The sequence below is a fragment of the Vicugna pacos genome, chromosome X, assembly GCF_048564905.1.
Source record: "Vicugna pacos chromosome X, VicPac4, whole genome shotgun sequence".
NCBI lineage: Eukaryota > Metazoa > Chordata > Mammalia > Artiodactyla > Camelidae > Vicugna > Vicugna pacos.
This window is the reverse complement of record NC_133023.1, coordinates 61,083,289-61,102,636: the sequence shown is the minus strand read 5'-3', so window position 1 is coordinate 61,102,636 and position 19,348 is coordinate 61,083,289. Positions and strand designations below refer to the sequence as shown.

The 19,348-nt window shown below is 33.7% G+C and overlaps 1 protein-coding gene across 4 annotated transcripts in view; it reads left to right on the top strand.

Moving 5' to 3' along the window:
- The window catches only part of BRWD3 (bromodomain and WD repeat domain containing 3), a 120,480-nt gene that overhangs the window by 67,295 nt on the left and 33,837 nt on the right, over positions 1-19,348 (top strand). For all 4 annotated transcript variants that reach the window (XM_031671567.2, XM_031671566.2, XM_031671565.2 and 1 more), the window contains exons 15-21: positions 4,505-4,639; positions 5,669-5,797; positions 6,712-6,937; positions 11,984-12,151; positions 13,778-13,961; positions 15,889-15,982; positions 17,752-17,901. In XM_031671567.2, coding sequence (XP_031527427.1) covers positions 4,505-4,639; positions 5,669-5,797; positions 6,712-6,937; positions 11,984-12,151; positions 13,778-13,961; positions 15,889-15,982; positions 17,752-17,901 — 1,086 coding nt within the window. The remainder of the gene's footprint in view (positions 1-4,504; positions 4,640-5,668; positions 5,798-6,711; positions 6,938-11,983; positions 12,152-13,777; positions 13,962-15,888; positions 15,983-17,751; positions 17,902-19,348) is intronic.

Genomic DNA, 19,348 nt, shown 5'->3' with positions numbered 1-19,348 from the left:
TCCTTAGCTGTGCAAAAGCTTTTAAGTTTAATTAAATCCCATTTGTTTATTTTTGCTTTCATTTCCATTACTGCAGGAGCTGGTTCAAAAAATATATTGTCATGATGTATGTCTGTGAGTGTTCTGCCTATGTTTTCTTCTAGGAATTTTATAGTATCTGGTCTTACATTTAGGTCTTTAACTCATTTTGAGTTTATTTCTGTACATGGTATTAGAGAATGTTCTAATTTCAGTCTTTTACAGGTAGCTGTCCAGTTTTCCCAGCACCACTTATTGAAGAGACTGTCTTGGCTCTATTGTATATTCTTGCCTCCTTTGTCATACATGTGTGGGTTTATTTCTGGACTTTCTATCCTGTTCCATTGATCTATGTGTCTGTTTTTGTGCCAGTACCATACTGTATTGATTACTGTAGCTTTGTAATATAGTCTGAAGTCAGGAAGCATGATTCCCCCAGCTCTGTTCTTTTTCAAGATTGTTTTGGTTATTTGGGGTCTTTTGTGTTTCCATACAAATTTTAACATTTTTTTGTTCCAGCTCTGTGAAGGATGTCATTGGTAATTTGACAGGGAATGCTTTGAATCTGTAAATTGCCTTGGGCAATATGGCCACTTTAACAATATTGATTCTTCCAATCCAAGAACATGGTATACCTTTCCATTTGTTTATGTCATCTGCAGTTTCCTTCATCTTTGTCCTATAGTTTTCAGCATACAGGTCTTTTGCCTCCTTGGGTAGGTTTATTCCAGTGTATTTTATTCTTTCTGTCGTGGTGGTAAATGGTATCATTTCCTTAATTTCCCTTTCTGCTATTTCATTGTTAGTGTATAGAAATACAACTGATTTCTGTGTATTAATTTTGTGTCCTGCAACTTTACCAAATTTATTGATGAGTTCTCATAGTTTTCTGGTCACTTCTTTAGGGTTTTTCTATGTATAGCATCATGTCATTTACAAACATTGACAGTTTTATTTCTTCTTTTCCAATTTGGACTCCTTTTATTTCTTTTTCTCCTCTGATTGCTATGGCTAAGACTTCCAAAACTGCGTTGAATACAAGTGGTGATATTGGGCATCCTTGTCTTGTTCCTGATCTTAAAGGGAACCCATTAAGTATGATGTTAGCTCTAGGCTTGTCATATATGGCCTTTATTATGTTGAGGTATGTTCCATCTGTGTCCACGTTCTGGAGAGTTTTGATCATAAATGGATGTTGAATTTTATCAAAAGCTTTTTCTGTGTCTACTGAGATTATCATATGGTTTTTATTCTTCAGTTTGTTAAAATGGTGTTATCACGTTGATTGATTTGTGCATATTGAAAAATCTCTACGTCCCTGGGATAAATCTGACTTGATCATAGTGTATGATCCTTTTTATGCATTGTTGGAGTAGATTTGCTAGTATTTTGTTGAGAATTTTTGCATCTATATTCATAAGTGATATTGGCCTATAATTTTCTTTTTTTGTGATATCCTTGTCTGGTTTTGGTATGAGGGTGATTAGGCCTCATAGAATGAGTTTGGAAGTGTTCCTCCCTCTGCAATTTTTGGAATAGTTTCAGGACAGGTGTTAACTCTTCTCTAAATGTTTGGTAGAATTCACCTGTGAAGCCATCTGGTCGTCGACTTTTGTTTTCTTGGGAGGTTTTTAATTACTGATTCAATTTCAGTACTGGTAATTGGTCTATTCATATTGTCTATTTCTTCCTGGTTTAATCTTGGCAAATTGTACCTTTCTAAGAAATTGTCCATCTCTTCTGTGTTGCCATTTTTGTTGGCATATAGCTTCTCATAGTATCCCCTTATGTTTCCTTGTATTTCTGTGTTGTCAGTTGTAACTTCTCCTTTTTCATTTTTGATTTTATTAATTTGGGCCCTCTTCCTATTTTTCTTGATGAATCTGACTAACGGCTTATCAATTTTGTTTATCTTTTCAAAGAAACAGCTTTTAGTTTTGTTAATCTTTTCTACTGTTTTTTTAAGTCTCTATTTCATTTATTTCTGCTCTAATCCTTATGATTTATTTTCTTCTAGTAACTTTAGGATGTGTTCTTCTTTCTCCAGCTGCTTGAGGTGTAAGGTTAGGTTATTCACTTGAGATTTTTCTTGCTTCCTGAGGTATGCTTGTGTCGCTATAAAACTCCCTTTGAGAACTGCTTTTGCTGCATCCCAGAGGTTTTGGATTGTTGTGTTTTCGTTTTCTTTGGTCTCAAAGTACTTTTTGATTTCCTCATCGATTTCTTCCATGATCCACTGGTGTGTAGTAGCATATTGTTTACCCTCCATGTGTTTGCAGTTTTTGCAGTTTTTTTTTCTTGTAGTTGATTACTAACCTAATAGCATTGTGGTCTGAAAAGGTGCTTGGTATGATTTCAATTTTCTTAAATTCGCTGAGGCTCGCTTTGTTGGCCAGCATGTGATCAATTCTGGAGAATGTTACATGTGCACCTTAGAAGAATGTGTATTCTGTTGGTTTTGGGTGGTATTCTCTATAGATATCAATTAGGTCCATCTGGTCTAATGTGTTATTTAAGGCCTGTATTTCCTTATTGATTTTCTCTCTGTATGATCTGTCTCTTGGTATAAGTGGGGTGTTAAGATCCCCTACTATTATTGTGTTATTGTCAATTTCTCCTTTTATGTCTGTTAAAAGTTGCTGTATATATCCTACCTTGGGTGCATATATATTTATAATTGTTATATTCTCTGCTTGGATTGATTCCTTAAGCATTATGTAGTGCCCTTCTTTGTCTCTTGTAACAGTCTTTATTTTAAAATCTATTTTGTCTGATATAAGTATTGCTACTCCAGCTTTCTTCTGGTTTCCATTTGCATGGAATATCTTTTTCCATCCCCTTACTTTTGACCTGCATGTGTCTCTAGCTCTGAAGTGGGTCTCTTGTAGACAGCATATATATGGGTCTTGCTTTGTATCCATTCAGCCAGTCTATGTATTTTGGTTGGAGCATTTAATCTATTTACATTTAAGGTAATTATTGTTAGGTGTGTTCTTACTGCCATTTTTGTTAATTGTTTTGAGTTTGTTTTTGTAGGTTTTTTTTTTTCCTTCTTCTTTTTATTCTCTTTTCTTGTGCTTTGTTGACTAGAGAAGTTCCTTTAACATTGTTGTAAAGCTGGTTTGGTGGTCCTGAATTCTTTTAGCCTTTGTTTATCTCTGAAGCTTTTGATATCTCCATCAAGTCTGAATGAGAGCCTTGCTGGATAGAGTATTCTTGGATGTAAGTTTTTCCCTTTCAGCACTTTAAATATATTGTGCCACTCCCTTCTGGCCTGAGAATTAGCAGATAACCTTATGGGAGTTCCCTTGTATGTTATTTGTTGCTTTTGTCTTGCTGATTTTAATATTCTCTCCTTATCCTTAATTTGTGTGAATTTAATTACTGTGTGCCTTAGTATATTCCTCTTTGGGTTGATCCTGTGTGGGACTCTGAGCTTCCTGGACTTGGGTGACTGTTTCCTTTCCCAAGTTAGGGGAGTTTTCTGTTAGTATATATGATTATTTGTAGAAGCTTCTTATGTGTAATATGCTGATGTGTTCCTGAGGGAAATGTAACTTCAGGATGTTCTGCATGCTTTTCCAAGACTTGGAGCCTGTTGTTAATCATGTATTCTCTAGCCAGGAGTTAAGAAAAATCAACAATGATCAAAATCAGGTGTTGGCAAACTTTTTTTTTGAGAGGCCAGTGAGTAAATATTTTAGGCCTTGTAGGCCACATATGGTCTCTGTTGTATATTCTTTTTTTTTACAACCTTTTAAAAATGTAAAAAACATTCTTAGCTCACATACTGTGAGTCCATAAGCATTGGGGAGCTGAATTTTGCCTGAAGACTATAGTTTGCAGACTCCTGATCTGAGGTCTATAAATATAGTGATATTCCTTGTTTTATTGAAAGGGAAACATATACATAGGACATTGGTTTTCAAGTTTAGTTTTTTTAAGAGCAGACCCATTTTTCAGATAGCATATTAGATGAAACCTTTAGCTATGAAGTAGATTAGGGGCAGAGCCACTATACTTTGTTGTTTGAATGTATGATAGGGCCTCCCAAAGTACACTATGAATACCAGTGATAGAGTGTTCTGGATAAAGAACAATGAAGGTTTGTCTCTTATCACTGTGACAGAATTGGTGTTAATAAAAAATTTTGTTTGTTACATATTCTATGTCCTTTTAAATAGCAGAGTCCTAGAAATACAAATTCTACATCAGGGACCTGGTTAAAATGTAACTGTTTTAGACTATCTTGATTTTAAACACCTTTTTGAGTCTCTTCTCTACTGAATACTCTATGAAATCAGCATTTTAAACATATAAGGAACTCTAACTGAACTATTTCTTATAGTGTCCATTTAGTAAATGCTACTAAATTTGTGTGCATGAATTCATCTTAACCAGATTGATAACATACTCCTGAGATCTTTTAACCAAATAACCAGATATTTGGTATTGCTTTTCATTTTTAATATTGATTTTATCACAGGGACATGATGATGAAGTATTTGTTTTGGAAGCACATCCATTTGATCAAAGGATCATACTTTCGGCAGGTCATGATGGGAACGTTTTTATTTGGGACCTTGACCGGGGGACCAAAATTCGAAATTATTTTAACATGGTAAGAAAAATCTATGCTTAGTGCATATTAAAACAGACTTTTCTATGACAACTTGGTATTTAAAGTATACTTAGTGCCAAATAACCTCTTGTCACCTCTGTTTAAATCCATATAATAACTTAGAATTTGACTGAAGAACTGAGAGTAAGGCCAGTCGAGAATTATGCCTTTCAGGGTGACTCATGGTGGTTATAGCATTTTCCAAATTCTGGTTCCCAGCTCTAAATTGTAGAAACCTAAATTTAATAAGCTTTTGGAGCTAACACTAACCAAAATTACAAAAAAATTAATGTTTAAACTATATTCCTAATTATTGAATCACAACAGTGATTGTATTGTAGCTGCCTCTGGTAAACCCCATATAGCTTACTTAGCAATCAGGAAGTTGTTTGGTACACATGGAATTGGATATATGGATACTCCTAAGATATATTTCATACAAACTATGGAAATCTGGTGAGCTATCTGGTCTCCCAGTAGAACACCCTCCTATAGTGATGAGAATATTCATTTTCTCCATATTTAGTGTTCCTTTCTGAAGAATAGTTCTAACAATTCCTAAATCATGGCCTTTGAGCTCCTTTTTACTGTCTCTATATAGATCCAGAGCATTAATAAAGCTCTGTCTTTTATTAGTGAAATTGATTTGTGTGCTTTAATTTTAAAATGGTTATTTTAAAGCTTGCTTTCATTACAATTTAAATATGAAGATAATATCTTGACTTTGCTGAAATAGCACTTTTGTCAGTTTGGTTGTGTTTAGGTCTTTTTTAAAATTCTCCTCAGTTATGTATTTAGTACTTCTTGAGATTTGACATTGCTAGCAATATTTGATACCATCCATTGCATTTTGATTCTCCCTAATGTCTATCAGAGCTTTACTGTTACAGTAGGGTTCTGACTACAGAAGTCAGAGAGTACATTGGGATGTTGGTGCAACACAGAATCCAAGCAAGCAGAAGCTATTGCCTACTTATTATTTGAAAATTATCTCTTAGGATGTCTTAAAGTGATTCCTCTAAATTTCAGATTGAAGGCCAAGGCCATGGTGCAGTGTTTGACTGTAAATTTTCACCAGATGGAAACCATTTTGCCTGCACTGATTCTCATGGGCATTTGCTGCTTTTTGGTTTTGGATGCAGTAAATACTATGAAAAGGTTGGTACATTTAATTTTTCTTGTAAATTGTAATTTTGGATTGTTTTATTCATAAATCTTATTGGAAATATTCCAGTTAATAAGATTCCCTATATGTCAATAGGTAACAAAGTCATCTTTTTTGGTAAAATTTTCATCACTGCCAGAACATAAGGCTTGGCAGTTCAAATTACTATTAAGATATAAGGTGATGTAGATACAAAAAATTCATTAGGAAATCTTTTTCCTTAGAACATATCCTCTGTACTGCCTTTCAGGTATACTAAGAGAAAAACTTCACCAGATTACATCTTCTACTTATCACAAACTGGGAATAAACAGCTGGTGACTGAATGTTTATTTTCTTGCTTGGCTACTTTACCTATTACTGATCTTGTTAAAATACTTTGGAACCTAACTTAACTGGTTCCTTATATTTTATTAGCTGTGAATTTGGGGATAGATTATGGAATCTTGGAGTTGGAAAAGAACTCAGATCTTTTAGTTCAACTCAATACTTGCATCACCTTTGAGTGTCTTTCACACAGTTGATATTTACCTGCCTCACCATTTATATTATACCCCATCTATTATTTGAATACAAATAAGCAAGAAAAATAGTTGTAGAAGTTTGTGTGCTTTTGCAACTTAAAAATAACTAACTTTACTGTGTTATTGCTTTGCTTCTTACTATCCTAATTGGAGAAACATGGTATAGGACCAGAAAGTAATACAGATTGTAGGGTTTTGTGGAGAAAAGATAGGATTATGATCTAGGTTATTCACTTCTATCTTGAGTGAACATTTGGCAATAGAAGACTAAAAAGTAACACAAAAATTGTCTGATTTGAAAAACCCATGTGCTGTAGGAATGAAAATAAATGCTTATCTGTAAATTTTCTGTGCACGTTAAATGCTAAAAATCTGTCATAAAGATTCCAGATCAGATGTTCTTCCATACGGATTATCGACCTCTTATCCGTGATGCCAACAACTATGTACTGGATGAACAAACCCAACAAGCTCCTCATCTCATGCCTCCCCCATTCTTGGTGGATGTTGATGGAAATCCTCATCCCACAAAGTTCCAAAGGCTAGTACCAGGACGGGAAAATTGTAAAGATGAACAACTTATACCACAGCTGGGATATGTGGCAAATGGTATGTTATTTACAAAATTAAATTGAAAACATTTTGTAAAATGTTAATATTGATGCTGCTGTTCTTTCTATAATATATCCCCCTGCCAAACTCTGTAGTAGGTTATAATATATTTTTCCTAATACTTCTATTAATTTTCAGTTACACAGAACATTTTACCACACCAGTGTACTTTTACATCTCACCTGGATACAGATAAATGGGTTAGGACAAACAAGAGTATACTGATGCAGAAAATGTGTTGACTTGTTTCCTTAGAACCCTGAACATATGTATGATCTTGTTGTTTACAGTATTGACCGCTAGGATGATTAAATATACTAACTTTAATGTGTCAAGCTTTTATAATTGATGAAATTCCACTCTTCATAGTACTGGTATTTTAATTTGAGAGTCTGTAGTTAATGGACTGAAGAAGAGGAAATCTCAAAAGCTATAAACTGAAAAGTGCTGTTTACCCATCCTCATGTTTGAAATGTTAAAGAATTATTGAGTGTTGGGGAGGGAGACTGTGAGTATTTTTTTAACCAACACTCAATCTTAGAGGATGTTGAAGAAGCAGTGATGAGTGTGATGCCGTATGGGAGGGTGGTAGAATAAGACATTGAAATAAGCTATCCTCTATCAAAAGAACTCCTCTGGTTGGCATATTTCCCTTAGGTATACTGCCTCCACCACCCCTCCCCAACCCCCCAACACACCAAAATATCTTCATATCTTAGTTTGTTACTTGTAGGTTTTCTTTCAGGTATGAAGTAGTGACTTGTTTATTTGCAAATGGAATTTATATCCTGACTAAGGAATTAAGTCTTGAATTGACCTTTATAGAAAGAAATGTTGCACATCCTTTTATGTTCTCTCTCCTAAAGATTTGTAGAACAATGAAATGGTATTACACATATGCTAATAGTTACTTTGTTGATGTCATATTAAACAAGGGAGGAACCATTAATATTAGATAGGAGATAAAACTGAAAACATTGAGTTAAAAATCTGTAATTCATTATATTTTATTTTTTTCAGTATATATATATATTTATTGAAGTATAGTCAGTTTACTATGTTGTGTCAATTTCTGGTGTACAGCATAATGCTTCAATCATACATGAACATACATATATTCATTTTCATATTCTTTTTTTATCATACTTTACTTCCTGTAAGACTTGATCACTTAACTACTCTATTAGATACCATTTAATCTGACTAGAGGACAAGATGAAAAACAGATCTAAGATGTATTTAAGAAAGAAAAAGATCATAGAAGTAAATAAAGTTTTTTTTTAATTTTTTTATTCTTATATGTATATTTTTTAATTTAATAGACTTTATTCTTTTAGAGCAGTTTCAGGTTCACAACAGAATTGAGCAGAAAATACAGAGTTCCCACATAGCCCTCCCCACCCACACATATATACACCCCTATCCTCAACATCCCTCATCAGTGTGCCATATTTGGTATAATTGATGAACCAACATGGGCACATTATTACCAACCAAAGTCCATAGTTTACATCAGGGTTCACTCTTGATGTTGTACATTATATGGGCTTTGACAAATGCATAATGACATGTAGCCACCACTATTTTATCATACAGAGTAATTTCATTGCCCTAAAAATCCTCTGTGCTCCATCTATTCATTCTTCCCTCCCTCCCTCTCACCAAACCCCTGGAAACCACAATCTTTTTATTGTTTCTGTAGCTGTGCCTTTTCCAGAAAGTCATCTGGTTGGAATCGTACAGTTTGTAACCTTTTCAGACTGGCTTCTTTCATTTAGTAATATGTATTTTAAGTTTCTTCTGTTTCTTTCATGGCTTGATAGATCTTTTTTTTTTTACTGCACATATTTTTTTAATTTACATATATGTACTGTTCATTGTTTCTAAGAATGTTTAGAGCTTTAGCTTTTTTAGCTTACATAGTTATCAAAGGAATAAAGCCAACCACAAGATAAGAATTAACTAAAAAAGATACATATACCCTGCTATTAAAAGCAACATTACTTATAATTGCCAAGATATGGAAGCATCCTAAGTGCACATAAGCAGTTGAATAGATAATGGAGATGCAACATATATATATTATATATATATATATATATATATATATATATATATAATATATATGGATACAACTCACCTATAAAAATGAAGGATATTTTGCCATTTGAAGCCCTTCATTCACTTTTGTTTTTCTCTTCAAAAACCAGAATTTTGTAACAGGCAAAGACATTTCCATTACATCAAAAACAACAAAATACCTAGAAATAAACTGAACCAAGGAGGTTACCTAAATTCTGAAAACCAAAATGACACAAAGAAATTGAAAGATTTCTTGTGCTCTTGGATTAGAAGAATCAACACTATCAAAATGGCCACACTACCCAAAGCAATCCACAGATCCAACACAACCCCCATCAAATTACTGGCAACATTCCTCACAGAACTAGAACAAACAATCCCAAAATTTATAAGTAACCACAAAAGACCTCAAACAGCCAAAGCAATCTTTTGTAGGTCTCTCTCTTTTTTTCTCTTTCTTCTTCTTCTCTTTTCTTACGGTTTGATGACTAGAGAAGGTCCTTTAACATTTGTTGTAAAGCTAATTTGGTGGTGCTGAAATCTTTTAGCTATTGTTTATCTGTGAAGCTTTTGATTTCTCCCTCAAGTCTGAATGAGAGCCTTGCTGGATAGAGTATTCTTGGTTGTAAGTTTCCCCCTTGTGTCACTTTAAATATATCATGTCACTCCCTCTGGCCTCTAGAGTTTCTGCTGAAAAATCAGCTGATAACCTTATGGGAATTCCCTTGTATGTTATTTGTTGCTTTTCTCTTGCTAATTTTAATATTTTCTCTTTATTTGTAATTTTTGTCAATTTGGTGTCTATGTGCCTTTGTGTGTTCCTCTTTAGATTGATCCTGTGTGGTACTCTCTGTGCATCCAAGACTTGAGTGATTGTTTCCTTTCCCAAGTTGGGGAAGTTTTTGGTTATTATCGCTCCAAATTTTTTCTCAGGTCCTTTCTCTCTCTCTTGTCTTTCTGGGACCCCTATAATGTGAATATTAGAGTACTTCATGTTGTCCCAGAGTTCTCTTAAACTATCCTCATTAGTTTTTATTCTTTTTTCTCTTCTCTGTTCTGCAGTAGTGATTTCTACTAATCTGTCTTCCAGCTCACTGATCTGTTCTTCTACCTCATTTAGTCTATTCTTGGTTCCTTCTAGTGTATTGTTCATTTCAGTGATTTTATTCTTCAACTTTGTTTAGGTATTCTTTGTATTTTCCAACTCTGCTAAAAACTTCGCTATGTGCATCTATACTCCTCTTGAGTTCTCTGAACATCCTGGCCATTGTTACTTTAAACTCTTTCTCAGATAAATTGCCTATCCCCTCATCACTTATTTCTTCTTCTGGGATTTTATCTTGTGCCTTGGCCTGGGAGATATTTCTTTGCCGCCTCATATCATCTATCTTTCTATGTGTTTGTGGATTCCTTCCACAGGCTTTGGGATTATTGTTTTCTTATTTCTAGTATGTGCCCCTGGTGGATGAGGCTGGACTAGAGGCTTATGCAGGTTTCCTGGCAGGAGGAGCCAGTGCCTGCCCACTGCTGGGTGAAGCTTGGTCCTGGACTTCTGGTGGGTAGGGCCATGTCTAGAGGCCTTTGTGGCTTAGGAAGGCTGTTGCTGGGTGGGGCTGTGCTCCCACCCTGTACGTTGTTTGGCCTGAGGCTTCCCTACAGCCCATTGGGTGGGGCTCAGTCTTGGTGCTAATGATCCAATCAAGATGTCAGCCTCCAGGGAAGCTCATGTAGATGAATACTCCCAGAATGTCCATCGCCAGCTTTTATGTCCCCTGAGTGAGCCGCAGCCATCCCGCACCTCCCCAGGAGACCCTCCAAATCCAGCAGGCAGGTCTGGCCCAGGTTCCTATGAAATCACTGCCTTAGTCCTTGTGTCTGGTGCACATGAGTTTCCATGTATGCTTCTCAAGTGAATGAAGTCTCCATTTCCCCCAGTCCCATGAGGCTCCCAGAGCCAAGCCCCCCTGGCCTTCAAAACCAGATGTCCTGGGGTCTGCTTCTCTTCCCAATGCCAGTACCCGAGCTGGGGAGCCTGATGTGGGGATTTGAGTTCTCACTCCTATGGGAGGGCCTCTGTGACTTAACAAATCTTTAGCTTATGAGTCACCCACCCAGCATGTATTGGGCCTAATTATATCATGAGCACACCCCTCCTACCATCCTGCTGTGGTTCCCTCTTTATGTTTCCAGTTGCAGAAAATCTTTTTTGCTAGGCTCCAGTCTTTTTTCGGTGGTTGTTTTACACTAAGTTGTGGTTTCATTGTAGTTGTGAGGAGAGGCAAGCTTGTGGTCCTACCACTCTGCCATCTTGACCGGAACTTATGTGAAAAAAATTTTTTTTAATTGAAGTATAGTTGATTTACAATGTTGTGTTAGTTTCTGATATACAGCATAGTGATATATATATATGTATATGTGTGTATATATATATATATAGTGTGTATTTCATATTTTATTCAGATGTAATCATTGAATTTCAGTATAAGAAATAATTTTTATACTCATCAATATACTGAAGTATTATCAAAAGAGAGTATTTGAAAGACCATAATTTTTATTTCTCAGAAAGGAAATTCTCATGAAAGAAAGATGCAAAGCATTTTAGGTATCTGGTTGAATTTGTTAAAAGTTTACTCAGATCTCTACTCCCAACTTAGCTTGGAATATTCCATAGAGAAAATTCATTTTAAAATTAATAATTGAATAATTTTTATTTAAGATGGGAAGACCCTCAATAGTAATATCTAATTTGAGGACATTGGTTAAGTCAAATACAGAGTCTGACATGTCAAAAAATTTAACAGTTCTGAAAAAACATTTTGTTTGATATATGCTTTATTTTCACTTGAATTCTTTTTAAAGCATTTGTCTAGAAATTTATAGATTAGGCTTGATTTACTACATTTTTGTTATACTGAAATGTAAATAATTTTGTGGCTTTATATCTTTGATCTCATTAAGGTGATGGTGAAGTGGTAGAGCAGGTAATTGGGCAGCAAACCAATGACCAAGATGAGAGCATTCTTGATGGAATAATCAGGGAGTTACAAAGAGAACAAGATCTGAGGCTAATTAATGAAGGAGATGTTCCACATTTTCCAATTAATAGATCATATTCTGCTAATGGTGGTAAGTATGTATATACTTGTAAAAGGTATGATGTGTGTACTTTAATTCTACCAAGTAATTGCATATGAGTAACATTTTAGGTTTTTAAATAAAAACAATGTTTCTGGTAATTTACATTTTGTGATAACAGATACACCAAAGTGCCATAATCTCATTATCGTTTGTGCCTAAAGTGACTTGGCATCACCTAAGAAATATAGATAGTGTATTTTCATATACTATTTTCTTTTAACTCAGTAATGTATTTGCAGTCTTTACCTTTGTTCTAATAAGTAAAGTGCTATAATAAGTCCAACCCCTTTGTAGGGAAACCAACCTATAAAGTTATCAAAATTAAAACCACTCTAAGTTTAAAGATTACTACCAAAAAAACTTATCTCCCTTTGTTGAAAAGGGAGCAACATATCATCTTTCTCTCTTGAATTTACAAAGATACACTGGAAGATAAGAAGCCCTCTTAGGGAATATAGATGTAACTTCTTAGTTGACTCTCACAAGTTGAATCTTAATTACAAGTATTATTCTAATCTATTTTATCTCTTCCTTCTCTTTACATGAAATGTGCCTATGCATCTGAGTTTTATATAAATCTTGGCTTGTTTTACTTTTTTCAAGAACTCTTAGTTTTACTTTAAAATGCTGTCTTCTTATGGTATTTTGGTAAATGTCTTTCTTGTCACATATTATTGGAGTCATTTATTTGGTTATTGTGACATTTTGGAGTCTACAGAAATGAATAAGGTGATTTAAATTTGAGGTGATGCACAGGGCATTTTACTCATTTCCTGGTGTCTTTAGTATTCCATAAAATTAAAATAAAAACATTCTTTGTTCAGGTCATTTGGAGCTTTCCTTAACCTGGAACAAGATAAAAAGTGGATTGATGATCATATATGTCCAGACCTTCTGTTCCTAAGACATAAAGCTTTCTTAGAATCCTGATTTAGATATCACTACTTTTAACACTAGGTTCCTGTGCATAGATTTGAAATGCTGTTAGTCAAAGGGACACCACTGACTTCTCTTTGCAATGTTCATTTGTTTTGAGTTTTATTTTTATGGTGCTTATTTTAACAGCTATTGTTTCCATTTCCATCTTTGTTTTATTTGCAAATATAACAAAAATAAACAGGGACCTTTCTATAGGATTAAAACAGAAAAGTAAAATTTCTATTGCTTTTTTTCCCTTATTAATTTTGAAAATGAAATTTTGATACATAAAAAAAAATTTTTTTACAAATTTTCTCTTACTATTTTGAAAGCCTAATTGGAGTTTTATTCGGAAATCTTTTAATGGGCTAAATAAAGATAGAATTTAAGTACTAATAAATATTTATAATCTACCAAATATGTTAAATACACTTTGTATTTACATTTAGGAAGTGACAGAAAGTGTCTTGAAAAAAATTAAAAGTTATAGAGACATTAAATATTTATTGAGTGCCTGCTTTATTTATAGCACTATAAAAAGCATAAAGAGGGTACAGAAAATGTGTAACAAAGGGATAGCAAGCAGTATTGTCCAGCAGTACTACCTTTAAATCTCCTATTTTATTTAGAGCTCTCATCTGAAAAAGTTTGATGCCTTTGCTCAGAAACTGGTACCTTTCTTTGTTTTTGTTTTAGCTCTGAGAAATCCAAATATGGATATATCCTCTTCCCCAAATATTGGGCTCCGACGTAGTGGTCAAATTGAAGGTGTCCGACAAATGCATTACAATGCTCCCCGGAGCCAGATGGCCACTGAACGAGATCTCATGGCATGGAGCAGAAGAGTGGTGGTCAATGAACTAAATAATGGGGTTAGTCGGTGAGTCAATATAGTAACAGCCATAAGAAAAGTAAGAACTTAGAAAGTACATTAAAATGTAGTATGTTAGTCTAATAACTAAGGCTTTTTTTATTCAGCTGAGTCATATATTAGTTTTTCCACATTATTCCATTAATTCATTTGATAACTAAAGATTATCTTAAATTTGCTTGGCTTTGTGCTGAATGGTTTGAAGAATACTAAAAAATGAAAAGCATGATCTCTGTCTTCCACAAATTTATAGTCTAGGTTAGAAGATAAGAAGATAAGAATACAAATGCTATTAAGTAATAACATGAAGCCATATGTGATTAAATATGTCAGTGGTAAATGGACCCAAAATTCAACAGTGGTTCTGAGGAGAAGGCCATCAACTCAATATTGGAGCAGTTTGGGGGTGCACCATAGATATCTAGTAGACCCCAGTGCTTAGGGTGTATTTAGAAATGTCATTTAAGTAGACTTCTTTGGATGGAAGGATTTCATTAGGATGAATTTCAAACTTAGAATCCCTATCCTTATTTGTAAACCTTAACATTTGCTGTAATACTAACTCCAGATAATGCATAGCAACTAGAAATAGATTTTAAAAAAGAGAAAGGACATTGACAGAGAAAGTATAAAATCCATTACAACCATAATATCTCCCTAACAAAACTTGTTACCAGCTCAGCCAACAAGTAGAAAAATTGATTTGGTTTCTCCCTCTCCTTCTTTAGCAGCAATGAGAAAAAAGGAGACATAGCTAATTTGTAAAGTGAATGCTACCCCCTGGCAGTAGGGCAATTTGAAATAATTCTCTGCTCAAAATGTTAAAAGTAGAATTGAAGGCAGAGACTGAGATACTTGTATGCCAGTGTTTATTGCAGCATTATTCATAATAGCCGAATGGTAGAAACAACTCAAGTATCTGTCAGCATATGAATGGATGAACCAAATGTGATATATACATACAGCAGAATATTATTCAGCTATTAAAAGCCCTGATACTTGCTACAGACAGCATGTATAAACATTGAAAACATTATACTAAGTGAGTTAAGCCAGACACAAAATGACAAATAGTGTATGATTCCACTTTTATGAAATGTCTAGTATGGGCAAATTCATAGAGACATAGAGTAGATTAGGAAGTTAACAGGGGCTAGTGGAAGGAGAAATAAAGAGTTACTGCTTAATGATTTCAAAATTTATGTTTGAGTGATGAAAAAGTTTTGAAAATAATGATGATGGTTACACAACTAATATGGCATTAAAAAATGGGACCTAATTAAACTTACAAGCTTTTGCACCACAAAGGAAACCATAAGCAAAACAACAACCTACAGAATGGGAGAAAATATTTGCAAATGATGCGACTGACAAAGGTTTAATTTCCAGAATAAACAAAATAATACAACTTAATAAGAAAAAAAAAACAACCCAATCCAAAAATGGACAAAAGACCTAAACAAGCAATTCTTCAATGAAGACATACAAATGGGCAATAGGCACATGAAAAAATGCTCAATATTGCTAATTATCAGAGAAATGCAAATAAAAACTACAATGAGGTATCACCTCACACCCGTCAGAATGGCCATCATTCAAAAGTCCACAAATGATAAATGCTGAAGAGGGTGTGGAGGAAAGGAACCCTCCTACACTGCTGGTGGGAGTGTAGTTTGGTGCAGCCATTATGGAAAACAGTATGGAGATTCCTAAAAAAACTAGAAACAGACTTACCATGTGATCCAGCAATCCCACTCCTGGACATATGTCCAGAGGAAACTCTAATTTGAAAAGGTACATGCATTATTGAATTACACACCTAAAAATGGTTACATTGATCAATTTTACATTTAAAAGGGTTTCAATTATCTGACTTTTAAACCGTTGGTTTGCTTATTATTATTTTCTGTTACTTTGACCTTTAATTTGTTATTAGGGTTCAGGAAGAATGTCGAACTGCAAAAGGTGACATAGAAATCAGTCTTTATACAGTTGAAAAGAAGAAAAAGCCATCTTATACTACCCAAAGGGTAAGTTTAGCTTTATGGTACTTTGGGATACACTATTTGCAAATATTTGCAGATACTAGATTTTTTAAAGGTGGTAGTTAACATATTAAGGGATTATTTTGATAGGTGTCTGTATATAGGGAACCTATTTTTTTAAAACCCCAAATTGAGATATATGGTTATTATTAAGGATAACATTAAATAATGTTAGGACTGTCCCCCAAAATCTAGGATATGTGATCATTGTAGATATAGGATATTTGTATTAGAATACCATTTTCATATAGTTTAAGTAGAACCTTAAAATTATTGCCTGATCACTAATCACAATATAAAACAAATGCTCAGATAGCCGAGGCCAGAGGTTGGCAAACTACTGCTTGTGGGCTAAATCGGGTCTACTGCCTATTCCTGTTAATAAAGTTTTATTGGAACACAGCCACACCTATTCATTTATGTATTTATCGATAGCAATTTTCATGCTATATGGAGTTGAATAGATATAACAGAGATCATATGACCTGCAAAGCTGATATGTTTATCCTTTGACCCTTTACAGAAAAAGTTTGCTAACCCCTGCCCTCGGCTTACTCCTGGCCTGCTTAGACAGGAACAAAACCTGATCTGTATATTAGGACGATGCATATTCCCAGTAGAAACTGCTAAGCAGGGAGTAACTTTCCTATACTCCAGTAGGTGTGTGGTAAGCCCCTTACTAGTACTCTGAGGTTGAACAAACTAGAGCATAAGAATGTATAATTTTGTTTCCAGATCCTGAATGTATAGTTTTGTTCCTGAAGAGTATGGTACATTGGAAAGTCTAAGTTGATTTTAATTTTATTAAGGAAATCTAGGCAATGAATACTGAATTTTAAATGTTTTTTCAATATGAATAAACACAATTTTAGTTAATTATCACATGACTATCTCTAAATATACTTAGATTACTTTGATACCCACTTTCTTAATTTCTATTCAGGTTTTATTAGCTTATTTAATGTTCACTGGTAAAATTATTTTCTTCAAGATTTTGAATGACTAAGATCCATGATTTATATTCCTTTTTCCTGCTAAGCTAATTTATAAAATATCAAACTTGTATGAGACTAATAAATAGGATGGTTAGATCTGTACACATTTTTATTTATATTGAAAATGAGAAACATTTATGTATAGGAAACTTGCCCTTGATACTGATTTATAAGACCTTTAAACTTGTTTACTCCCTATGACATATTAGGATTGTAGTTTTGACATGGTATATCAGTAATAATATTTTATACTAGTAAAGGTTAGAATAAAACAGTTTTTACTTTACATTTTAGTTGTTAAAAAATAACTCTTTATTTTGACCTGTTTACTAAATGCAGTTTTTTGTAGTGCTAAAGAAACACGTGTTATATTAATAATTATATGTAGATAGATATGATATAGATATTTTGCTTCATCCTGTAATAAATTATAGATAATGTGGTAAATGTAGATTCCCAGTGGGCAAATTGTTGGCAACTTAGACTTTCAGCACTGTCTTTAATTTGATCACAAAGTTCTCAAAAAAGGAAAGTGATCAATATTAATGGAAGTGGGTTAAATATATAAAATGTAGTATCTTTTTAATATAAAAGTGTTGTATAAAAATGTATTTTGGATTTTCTTTTTGGGGATCTATTTCTATCCCTTACCTCTGCCCTCATCCCACCCCTGCCAAATTGATTTGCTTATATATGTGCTTTTGTGTATATTCATTGAGCCTTTCATTTTTTTAAGTCCATTTTCCTTCTGTTTTACAGAATGATTATCAGCCAAGCTGTGGGCGGTCTTTGCGAAGGACACAGCGCAAGCGTCAGCATACTTACCAAACACGGTCCAATATAGAGCATACTTCCCAAGCATCATGTCAAAATTCAGGTGTACAGGAAGACTCAGATAGCTCCTCAGAGGTTAGATATCTGCTATTATTTAATCAATGTAATTTTTGTTTTCCAGTTAGTATCACCACTTTGGATTTACTTTTTTTCTTTTGATTACTCAGTTAGATTTTAGTAAAATAAGGCTGTCAGTGAATCAGTGTCCAAGACCTTGTAAAATCAAAAAGAAGTTAAGGCATATTTGGTATCTAGATTCCTTTTCAAAGTTCTTTTTTTCTATGAAAGGCTGAAAGTTTGCACATTGCAAAAAGAAATAGCAATTTGATAAACTTTAGGTTTACTTCTTTTTAAATTGACAAAATTTTGGGTTTACTTTTAAGGGTCACTTTAATAGAAAATTATTTTAATAACTTTCTTATGAGATGATTATTTATTAATAAGACATTTAATCAGCAAATCTGAGCACTATATTGAATTCCTTTGGATATCTTTTCTTATTTATACCTAAGATATTATCTTGGTTGAGAGTATCAAATATGCCAGGAAAAGTTTGGCTTTGGGATACTGAGAGTGTGAGAGCAAATCACAAAGACAATGAGAGCAAATCTGCCTAGAAATGGAAAGAAGTAGAATATAAACAGTGGTAACTAGCTATACAGTCCAGAACTTGTTGACTATGTAATTGTTGATTTTACCAGTCTTGGAGATTTTACTGAGTAATTATTTTTTTTCAGACCTACTTCTTTCATGGTAATGGAATAAAGACTATAGAAATTCTTTTCTTCATGTTCCTCTCTTCTCCAGTCCTTTCCTTGTTCTCTTACAGCTGTAGTGTTAAGTGAATAATGAAGGTTTAATTATGTATTGACACTGTACGGTACACCTATTCTCCAATCATTCACAATTCTTTAACTCTTATCAATGATATCACTTCTTCTCTCCCCCACCCATGATAATCTTAATCTGAAAAGAATGAATCACATCATCAAGAATTGATGCTACCTTTTTAATGTAATAATAGTGTTGTGGCTATATTTTTAAAAAGAATCCTAATCTTAAATATTTATAGTGAAAATTTTTTCCCTCAGGATTTACTTCAGAATAATCCCTGGAGTATGAGGCAGTTGTGAGGATACATATAAAACAAGATAGTCACTGAGTCATTGTCTAAACTGGAGGTTGTGTACGCAAGGGTTATCTATTTCCTCTACTTTGGTATATTTGACAACTTACAGAATAAAAAGATTATTAACTTTTATGGAGAGTAATTATATTAACTTATTAAAGGCATATAGATATTTTTAAAACAATGATTTTAAAAAAATTTAAGATGGTTATATTTGTGAGTCTTAGGGAGTCTATTGAGTCTTTGAAATAATAAAAGATGCCTGATCAATAAGATAGTAGACGCTAGAAATTTTTAAATACTTGATAGACTTAGCTGTGAGTTACAAGTATGTGTAGAAAAATGATTCTATACATTTTAACTAGAACTTTTTTAGAGGGAGGAATATAAAAA